The sequence below is a fragment of the Myotis davidii genome, unplaced genomic scaffold, assembly GCF_000327345.1.
Source record: "Myotis davidii unplaced genomic scaffold, ASM32734v1 scaffold299, whole genome shotgun sequence".
Classification (NCBI taxonomy): domain Eukaryota; kingdom Metazoa; phylum Chordata; class Mammalia; order Chiroptera; family Vespertilionidae; genus Myotis; species Myotis davidii.
The window spans coordinates 5,062,320-5,072,529 of NW_006293088.1; the positions used below are offsets into that span (position 1 = coordinate 5,062,320).

The window sequence follows — 10,210 nt, forward strand, 5'->3', positions numbered from 1 at the left end:
GAGGTCATGGTTCGATTCCCAGTCAGAGCACCTACCCAGGTTTCGGGCTCGATCCCCAGTGTGGTGGTGTGCAGGAGGCAGCCGATCAATGATTCTCTCTCATCATTAATGTTTCTATTTCTCTCTCCCTCTCCCTTCCTCTCTGAAATCAATAAAAATACTTAAAAACAGAAAACAAACAAAAAAAATGGGCACAGGACTTGACTAGACATCTCTCCAAAGAAGACACGGGAATGGCCGATAAGCTCATGAAAAGATGCTCAACATCACAATCACCAGGGACACGCAAACCAAAACCGCAATGAGACACCACGCGCACCCGCCAGGACGGCCGTCCGCCGAGGCGCAGGAGTGAGTGCTCTGAGCACGTGCAGACCTTGCAACCCTCTGGCAGTGCTGGCCGGATGTCAAACGTTGCGGCTGCTACACAGGACAGCGGGTCCCCCCATAACGTCGTTTCATTCCTAACACTGATGCCGCAGGAACTTATCTCATTTATAGCAATTAGCCTGTGGTGCAATGGGTTTCATTATGCTTGCTTCATTTGAAGTCGGAGAACCTATCTAAGCCATGAAGTGCGGACTTACTGAACGGTGGTTCCTCGATAGATGAACGACGGGGCCCAGCAATTCCACTTCCGGCTGTGTAACCAAGAACGGAAGCAGCGGCTCAAACAGACGTGTGTCCACCCAGGTTCAGAGCAGCATTATTCACAACTAGGAGGTGGAAGCAACCCATGGGCCCACTGTGGATGAGGGATAAACAAAATGCGATCCATCCATCCAGTGAGGTACTACTCAGCTTCAACAGGAAGGGAAGTGACCGGTTACACATAAGGGAACCGTGAGGGCATCAGGCTAACGGAGGTGAGGCAGTCCCTGAGGACACACGCTGCAGGATTCCACTCTCCGAGGTCCCTGGAGCAGTCAGACTCAGAGACAGAAAGTAGGATGGTGGTTGCCAGGGGCTGGGAGGAGTGGGCACTTTTGCAAGATGAAAAGTAATTCTGGGGATGGTTGGTAGCGATGATTGTACAACCATGTGCCACTGAACTGTATGTATAAAAATGATAAAGTTTGTTATGTATGTTTTACACAATTAAAAATTAATTTTAAAAGATTACATGTGGGACCAGCTGGTGTGACTCAGTGGTTGAGCGATGGTCCAGGAACCAGGAGATCGCTGGTTCGATCCCCGATCAGGACACGTTTTTCTATCTTCTCTATCCCTCTCCCTTCCCCTCTCTCTAAAAAACAAACAAAATTTTAAAAATAAAACAAAATTTTAAAAAATACAAAATTACATGTGGCAGAGACTTTGTTTCTTCACGTCCCAGAATCAAGCGGCAAACCAGGACCTGCTGTGAGGCCTGCCAGACACGCAGTTTGGATCACGTAGGCGTTTGAACCTGACAGCCTCCGGGAGGAACCCGTGCTCTCCAGGCAGCCGACGCCCCGGACTCCATCACCTCACCTGCCCGGCCGGCTCCTGAAGGCACTTGAGGTTGGACCCGAGTGAAGGAAGAGAATCTGCAATGCCTGTTACTTTTCTAGTGGCCTCTGCTGCCCGGGCCTGGGGCTCTGCATGGACCGAGTTGGGGGGAATCAGGTAACAGGACACGGAGGACAGTAACGCTGTCCCACGAGTCGCCTCCACATCCCAAACCAGTGATGGCGAACCTTCTGAGCTCAGCGTGTCAGCATTTTGAAAAACCCTAACTTAACTCTGGGGCCATGTCACATATAGAAATTTTTTGATCTTTGCAACCACAGTAAAACAAAGACTTATATTTTTGATATTTATTTTATATATTTAAATGCCGTTTAACAAAGAAAAATCAACCAAAAAAATGAGTTCACGTGTCACCTCTGACACACGTGTCATAGGTTCCCCATCACTGTCCCAAACCCATGCTGTCAGCTGGGGCCCAAGTGGCCAGCTCTGGACAATGAACCCTAAACAGAAATGACCTGTGTGTTGTGGGGTTACTCGGCTGAAGCAACAGGTGATGTCCCCCAGGGTGGAGCCTTCACTGGCCTGAGTCCCCAAGAGACAATGTTAAAAGCACAGGCCCCAAATGTCCTATAACGGAAACGTCGTGCGACCAAGTCAGCAAGAGATATAAGCCTTTTTGTTGAACCCCTGGGATCTGGGGGTTCGTTTGTTACTGCAACATAACCTTGCTTATTCTCACATACACATGGTGCATGATGGGAACAGAGGGTTACCACAGAGACCGCAGCCCTAGAGCCACACTCTATGCTGAGAAACCTCAGAAAAAGCACATGCTTTCTCCGGGCTTTGGTTCCCCATTTTTATCTAGAAAAACAGGAACTTCATATTGTTCGACCGAGGGAAGGAGACAGGTACTGCTGACTAGTCCAGGAGGGAGATCTGCGCTCTGCAACCTCCCCGGTCTGATCTCTCGGGGTCACCCATGGCTTCCCGGGCTGGACTCGAGGGGAGGAGGAGCCCCTCTATGAATGGACCCAGTGTCAGGAACCAAGAAGGAGTGAGCTCACTCACTCCCCTCTCACAACTTCAGCTTCCTCTACAGCAGTGGTTCTCAACCTTCCTAATGCCGCGACCCTTTAATACAGTTCCTCATGTTGTGGTGACCCCCAATTTCACTGTTACAAATTGAACATAATTAAAGCATAGTGATTAATCACAAAAACAATATGTAATTATATATGTGTTTTCCGATGGTCTTAGGCGACCCCTGTGAAAGGGTCGTTTGACCCCCCCAAAAGGGTCGCGACCCACAGGCTGAGAACCACTGCTCTACAGGGACAGCCTGAGACCCCAGCCCCTTGTGGAAATGGTGTTCAACACTGACCTTGACCTCAGCCTGTCTTGGGAGCCCTCACCCACCTAGAAGGCCTCTACCCAGAGCTGGGAGCTGCAGAGGGCACTGGACCCACCCACTTAGCACGGACTGTCAGAGTGTCTCCCAGGTGAGGGAGGCCGGTGGAGGCCAGGGCACCGCCTGGGCACTGAGGGCATCAGCAGGACAGACCCGACACACGTGGACTCTGGGGGGGGCAGACAGCACTGAGCTTTATTTCCAAACACAGCAGACAGAACGCCCTGGCCTCCCACCCGTCACCCCTTCTGAGCCCAGGAAGGGGACAGGCCTGGGCCTACCCACCGGCCCCACCTAGGAGGGTGGGGCCTGAGTCCACCTCTAGCTGAGGCCGGGCAGGGCTCCCTTCTCATGGGCACCCCCATGGGTACGCCTGCCAGAGGGAAGAGGCTGGAGGCGATGGCAGGAACACTGTCCTCCAAGTGGCCAGTCCTCAGGTCGTCCACCAGGGTGCGCGGGCGGGGCTGGGGCGCCTGGGGTTCTGACCAGATCGGGGTGGGGGACGGGACGCGTACTGACTGGGCCTGGATGGTGAATAAGGTGGTGTCAGAGGGGGCCACTGTGGCGGCAGGTCACCCCAGCTCCAGCCTCATCCCCTTCGGGATCTTAGAGTTGGGGTCACCTCCTTGGGAGGGATGGGTAGCCAGTGTGGAGGGCTGGATCCTGGAAGGGTGCCTTGGGTCAGGGCCAGGAGATGGGGATGGGTCCCTGCCGGGAGACACCCAATCCTGCCCCTAGGACTCTGCAGTCCCCAGGCCCGCTCCAGGCACCTGCCCCTCCCAGGGTGCCCCAGACCATACCAGGTGGGAAGGGCCGGCCGACAGCGGCTGGTGCTGGGCCTCGGAGGTGACACAGGACCAGAGGTCCAAGCTCTGGGGGCCGGAGCTTTTCTCGGGTTTTGGAGGGAGAATGTCCCAGCCCAGCAGACAGTGCTGTGGAGAAAAGGAGGTCAAGGCCCTGACCTGGGGCAGGGCTCCCCCAAACTGTCACGGTACCCCCTGGAGACGGAGGCTCCCCCAGGGCAGGGGCTGTGTCTACCCACTGGGCCTCCCTTTTCCTGACCCTGCTGACCCAGGCCCTGGCGCCAACCCAGAAGGCGGAGGAAAGGCTGCGGACACTGACGAGCACTTCCTGCTGGGCTCGGCCCCACGCCCGGACTGGTACCGATTCCCTCAACTGCCCCACCTCACCACACAAGCCTGAGGACGGTATGTTGTGCCCATTTTACAGATGTGCAAACCGACTTTCCTTGGCATCCCATCTCCTCCCCCCGGCCCAGCTCCCCCGGCCTCAACTGGGAGTGACTGGGGTCCCCCAGCCAGGAGACACGAAGGATGTGATGGAGGCACTATGCAAGCATAAGGGCTGGGGTTCCAACCCCAGCTCTTCCACCTGCTGACCTCGGACAGTCACCGCCCTCTGCCTCAGCGAGCTCGTCTACAGCGTGGGGCGGCCGCAGAGCCAGTGCTCTCGGCTGCTGCGGGCTCCGTGAGAGGGTCCTCCTCAGGACCGCGCACCCACACGGGAGCTGATACACGGGGCCCATTTACACCAGCAGGTGGCAGACCCTTCTGGATGCGGGGTGAGGGTGGGGTGCCCCACACCCCCGAACAAGCAGAGCACAGGTGATGGAAGTGGCCTGGCCTGGGCTCCAGAGATCTGGGTGCCCATCCTCCTCGAGCTCAGCCTCCCTGGGTGGCCTTGGCACAGTCCCTGGCCCTCTCTGGGCTCCAGCCCCGCACCCACCCCCATCCAGACTCCCTGTGGCTGCTCACCCGGGGCAGGGACAGCATATCGGAGGCGTCGAAGCTCTTCCGCCGGTGGATGCGGTAGCGGTGGGGTGGGTCCAGGATGGACTGTGGGATGCTCACCCTGGGGGGTGACGGGGGGGTGGGGGACATTACCACAGAGGTTTCCTGGCTACCGGGGGGTCACAGCCCCAGGCCCATCGTTCCTTCCCTCAAACCAGTGGGCTCCCAGCTCTGACTCCCTCCTCAGCTCCTGCTGCTCCCAAAGGTGCCCCCAGGTGCCCTGCCTGCTCCGGCCACTCACCGGACCTGCGCTGGGTCTGCCAGTGTCGTAGGGCCCCGCTGGTCCCGGGGTGTCCTGCACAGGCGGCAGGGGGTGCCAGGGTCCGAAGGCACCAGGAACAGACGCCGGTTGACACGGTAACAGTACACACCTGGAGGCCCAGCAGAAGTAGCAGTGCCTCAGCCCAGAAGCCTAATCCCGAGGCCCCTGCTGCCCACAACCACACAGGCCCGCCGACCCTTCCAACTGCCCTCCGCCACACGCACAGGCATGTACACACATGCGCGCACAGCATGCACACAGACTTATGCTCACACACAAAACACAGAGCACCACTTCCTCAAGCATGACACACATGTGCACACAACCGCACACTGGCCAGCACCTTCGCATGTGGAAATGTCATGTGTGCAAACACAAAGCATGGCTTTAGCCACATTTGTGGACACATGCACGTGCCTATATTTGTAATCACACATACACAGGGTGCACACAGAGTCATGTTCACATGAACATCCCTTACACACATATGTACAGTGTACGCTACACATGCAAATTCACAGCAGACTTATGTGTTCACATGACTGAGCCGGGAACCTCCCCCCACAGGCAACTCATGTCCACACGGGAGAGGAGGGTGCGGGAGTGGGAGCACACAGGAAATGAGGCAGCTGGGAAGCAAATGCAGGCTGCAGGGGAGCGGGGAGGCGGGGTGACACAGGGCTGACCCTAATCCCCATGAGGCCGGGCCCCAGCTCCCTCACCTCCCACCCAGGGCCTGCTCCACCCTGTCCGGACACCAGGCTCCCCTCCCTGATCCCCAACACCCAGCCGCCTCCCCAGGCCCCCGCGACCTCGGCTGGGCTCCAGGGCGGCCCGCGGGGCATACACTCACATTCGTGGTCTTCCTGGGCACTGTCGCTCTCCCGCCGGCCTGGGAACTGGGGTCTATGAGAGCGAGAGGGTGAACAGGCCAGCGACAGGGAGGGTCCCTGTGCTGCCTGCCCACCGCTGGCCTGCCCCTACTCACTCGGGCTCACTGTGAATACACTCCTCCTTGTGGGTCTCCCGGAACTCCTGCAGCTTCGAGAAGAAGGCCTCGGGCTTGCTGCTGATGGGTGAGCTGTTGTCCAGAGACCCTGAAGTGGGCAAAGCACGGGGAGCTGCTGTGCGGCCACTGGCCAAGGCTCAGAGGACGCTCAGTGCTGGCACCCAGTCCACCTGCTCTGTCCCCACCAGGCCTCACAGACCTGAAGGGACCCTCCACTCACTGTGCCTGTTAGTTTTGCCTGTGTCCATCCACCTGATGCATATTGTCTAAGCACACAGTACTTACAGAACCCCTGCAATGGGCCAGACACCGTTTAATGTGCCGGGGAAAGAGCAGTGAACTAGACTAGACCAAGCTCCTGCCTCACTTACTAATATGGCGGCAACAGACAAACTAGTCGCCTAAGAGACATGCAATACAACACTGAGTGATGACGTGTGCCAGGAAGGAGCGAGCAGAGCTGGGGAACCCAGCTGGATAGGGCAGGGGTGCCAGGGGAGGCCTCTCTGAGGAGGTGACACCTGAAAGTGGGGAGGGAGCCACGTGGCCATCTCAGGTAGAAGAGCAAGTGCAAAGGGCCTGGGGCGGAAGTGTATCTGAGGAACAGGCAGGAGGTGAAAGCGGCTAGAGGGGAGTAAGGGGTGAGAGTGGAGGAGAGGAGGCTGGGAAGCCAGCAGAGGGCTTGGGGACAAGGAGTGGCATAATCAGATCGGCCATGTATTTTTGCCCTCTGGCTGCTACAAGGTGGGAGACGGGGGCACCAGTTAGAAGTGACTATAGGCATCCTGGTGGAGAGAAGTAATCAGAGGCTAGAAATATGCTGAAGGCAGGGCTACTAGGATGTGCCAATGGACTGGGAGAGGAATATGTGAAAAGGAGAGATGGAAATCAAGGTTGATCCCAAGGTTATGACCTGATGAGTTATTAGGTACTTAGAGTTGCCATTTGCAAAGAGAGGAAAGAATGCAGTGGGAAGAAAATCATCACCTTGATGTTGAACATGAAAGCAATCTAAGACACTGAATATGCCATACAGAGAAGGCAGCCAGGTACACAAGTCTAGAATTCAGGGCGGGAGGGGGGCAGAGATAAAAACAGGGGAGTCCAGGCAAGCACTCAAGCACCGCCTCCGTGCCTGTCACTGCGCCGGGGGCTGAAAGAAGGCGCTCACCAAGGAGGGAGGGCCATTCAGACACACCAGGCAGCACTGGGGGTGGGGGGAGCTTCAAGCAGGTGAGTAGGCAAGCTGGGGCCTCCCCTCCCCCCACTCACAGGCAAGGTGTGTGCATGGGGCGGGCCACACCTGCAATCCAGTCATAGCCCAGGTAGGGTCTGAGGCGCCAGCTCCTCTCAGGCACTGGAGACTCCTTGTTGAAGGTCACTCTTAGCTGACAAGGCAAAGACATCGGGTTAGACCAGCAGGCCCAGCACGAAGGAGGCCCCAGCTTGGGGGAAGCAAAGGGGTTGTGTGGGCCCCAAGGCTCAGCTGAGGGCTCAGGAATTGAAAGATACAGTGTTTGGTTCCCGCCCCTTTCTATGTGTGACTTTGAGTAAGTGTGGCCTCAGCCTTGGTCTTACCATCTGTATAATGGGGTTCCTCACTTTCTTTCCAAAGAGCTAAGAAACTAGCAACCACCACTTACCCAGCACTTAGGCCAGTGATGGTGAACCTATGACACGCGTGTCAGAGGTGACACGCGAACTCATTTTTTTGGTTGATTTTTCTTTGTTAAATGGCATTTAAATATATAAAATAAATATCAAAAATATATCTTTGTTTTACTATAGTTGCAAAGATCAAAAAATTTCTATATGTGACACGGCCCCAGAGTGAAGTTAGGGTTTTTCAAAATGCTGACACGCCGAGCTCATAAGGTTCGCCGTCACTGACGTAGGCTGAGCTGGACACAATCTGCGGTATCTCCCGGACAGCCTCTCACCTTGCAAAGAAGGCTGCCCATGAGTGCATTTGTCAGACAGGGAAACTGAGGATCCAGGGAGCACCCACCGAGGGATGCCCCGCTCTCCCACGGTACCTTGGGCAGCTTTCTCAGTTGATCCTGGATGGACCTCGGTGCCTGCGCCTCCAGCGCTGCTGATCGCTCTGAGTCACTCGAGTCTGAGGTGGCCAGCAACGGTGCCCCGCGGGGCCTCAGCGGGCTCCGGGGCTCCCTGACAGGTGGGAGAGAGAGCACCCCCGAGCTGGCCCCAAGAGAGGACATGTCGCAGGAGTCACCTTGGTTGGCATCCCGTGGAGAGGAGGTTCTCTGGGCCATTGAAGGCGTCTTTGGGGACAATGGCATCTCGGAGTCACAGCTGCTGCTGGAGTCCAGGCTTGACTAGAACAGAGAGGCCAGGTCACCCAGCCACCTCCCTAGCTGGCATGTGCTAGGCATAAAGGCCTGCGTTCCTGCTCCAGCCTCTGCTGTCCCAGGCCAGTGCCTCTGCCGGGCCTCAGTTTTCCCATCAGCCATCCAATGGGCATGCTGCACAGGACAACCCTGGAGGCCTGGGTTCTGGCCTGAGGGTTAGTAGCCCCCCTCATCTTCTGGGAGTTCCCAAGGTGAACACCCACCTCTGAGGCTGCCTTGGCCACCAACCGCCGCATGGCATCCTGCCCAACCCACAGCTGCCTCAGAAGCTCCAGGTTGAGCTGCCGCAGCTGCGCTAGGTCCTTGGTCTCCACCATCCCAGTCATATTCTCTGGCTTCCCACAGCCGATGTCGGATGTCGCTGACTCCCGGCTGAAGAGTGCCTTCCGGGCTGAGTTCCAGGCCCAGCTCTGCTACCTGCAGCCAAGACAGCATGACACGGGGCTGAGGAGGCTGCCCAGTGGAGGCACAGGCCTGGGTTCAAATCCCTCCACTCTGGTTCTCCCCAACTGTGCAGCCGCCGACAAATATTTAACCTTCCTCGGCCTCCGTTTCTTAATCTGTCAAACGAGACGGTAACAGTATCTACCTCATAAGGTTGTTGTAAGGATTAAATGAGGTCATGCATGTTACATGTTAGTACAGGTCCTGGCACACAGTGAGCATGCAATAAATGTCTGTTACTATTCATCTGGTCAGTGTGTTTCTCTACATGCGCAAAGAGAACAATCCCCCTTTAAAGACTTGAACTATGAACTTAGACCAGTTTGATTTATAGAAAGCAACTGGGGCAATTCTACAAATGTAACGCATTATAACTTGTGAATCCAACACATACCAGGCTCCTGCAGGGACTCTTTCCTCTCTCCTGCCCATTCTTCCTGTTTCCTTTTCTTTTTACAGATGAAGAAACCAAAGTTCAGAGAAGTTAAGCAACTTGCCCCATATCACACAGCCAGTAAGTGGCAAAATCAGGATTTGAACCTCAATCTAGCTCCGGGATCCACGGTCACACCAGCCTTTCCCCAGCAGTGTGGAGAGGCGCCTGGAAAGCTGCCTTTGCCACCACCCCCCCCCCCCCCTCCCGCCCATCCTGGCTCAGGGATACACAGATGCCTCTGGAAGGAGTTTCTGCAGGCTAGGGGAAGGGGCTCCCGGGAAAGCTGTTTCCCACCACCCCCACCCCCACCCCCCCAACCCATCCTGGCTCAGGGATACACAGATGCCTCTGGAAGGAGTTTCTGCAGGCTAGGGGAAGGGGCTCCCCACTTCCCTTCCATCCCCAAGGCCAGACTCCCCTCAACAGAAAGTCTCTCCCAATACACACTATCCCTTTTCAACCCTGGGTCCAGGGACGCGCACCTTCAGAAACCCTGCCCCACCCACACTCCTCGCCTGTGGACCGCCCACACCGGGGTGGGGCGGGGGCTCCCAGCACCCTAGAGCAGAGAGAAACCAGACTTACACTGGACACCCTACCCCTCACATATGCCCCGCAGGGAAGGGGGTACAGAGGGGATGCGATACCGAGGACCCTGTGGGGGAGTCTCCTATGCAAGCTCCGCAAACAGCCAGATCCGGGGACCGGAAGTCCCGGCGCCCGCCCTTATCTGGTCAGATTCCCCTCGGGATTAAAGAGAGCAGCCTGGCCTAGCCGGTTTGGTTCAATGAATAGAGTATCGGCCTGCGGACTGACGGGTCCCGGTTCGATTCTGGTCAAAGGCACATGCCTCCATTGCAGGCTGGATCCCCAGGCCTGGTTGGGGTGCGTGGGAGAGGCAATCAATTGATGTGTCCCTCTCACATCGATGTTTCTCTCTCTGTTTGTCTCTCCTCCTCCCTTCCACTCTCTCTAAAAAAAATCAAGGAAAAATATACTTGGGTGAGGAT

General features: G+C 56.5%; 1 protein-coding gene across 5 annotated transcripts in view; it reads right to left on the reverse strand.

Annotated features, from left to right (window-relative positions):
• Window positions 1–1,259: 1,259 nt before the first annotated feature.
• The window catches only part of MIIP (migration and invasion inhibitory protein), a 9,409-nt gene continuing 458 nt past the window's right edge, over window positions 1,260–10,210 (reverse strand). For 2 of the 5 annotated variants that reach the window (XM_006766710.2, XM_015565878.1), the window contains exons 2-11: window positions 9,159–9,213; window positions 8,524–8,737; window positions 7,985–8,287; window positions 7,252–7,336; window positions 5,928–6,036; window positions 5,793–5,845; window positions 4,919–5,048; window positions 4,642–4,738; window positions 3,667–3,798; window positions 3,039–3,390 (exon numbers count right to left, since the gene is read on the reverse strand). In XM_006766710.2, the coding sequence (XP_006766773.1) occupies window positions 3,106–3,390; window positions 3,667–3,798; window positions 4,642–4,738; window positions 4,919–5,048; window positions 5,793–5,845; window positions 5,928–6,036; window positions 7,252–7,336; window positions 7,985–8,287; window positions 8,524–8,646 (1,317 nt within the window). In that variant the 5' untranslated portion in view covers window positions 8,647–8,737; window positions 9,159–9,213 and the 3' untranslated portion in view covers window positions 3,039–3,105. Of the gene's footprint in view, window positions 1,595–3,038; window positions 3,391–3,666; window positions 3,799–4,641; window positions 4,739–4,918; window positions 5,049–5,792; window positions 5,846–5,927; window positions 6,037–7,251; window positions 7,337–7,984; window positions 8,288–8,523; window positions 8,738–9,158; window positions 9,214–9,785; window positions 10,028–10,210 lie in introns of those variants that run through there. The other 3 variants (XM_015565877.1, XM_015565880.1, XM_015565879.1) reach the window with 3 other exon arrangements.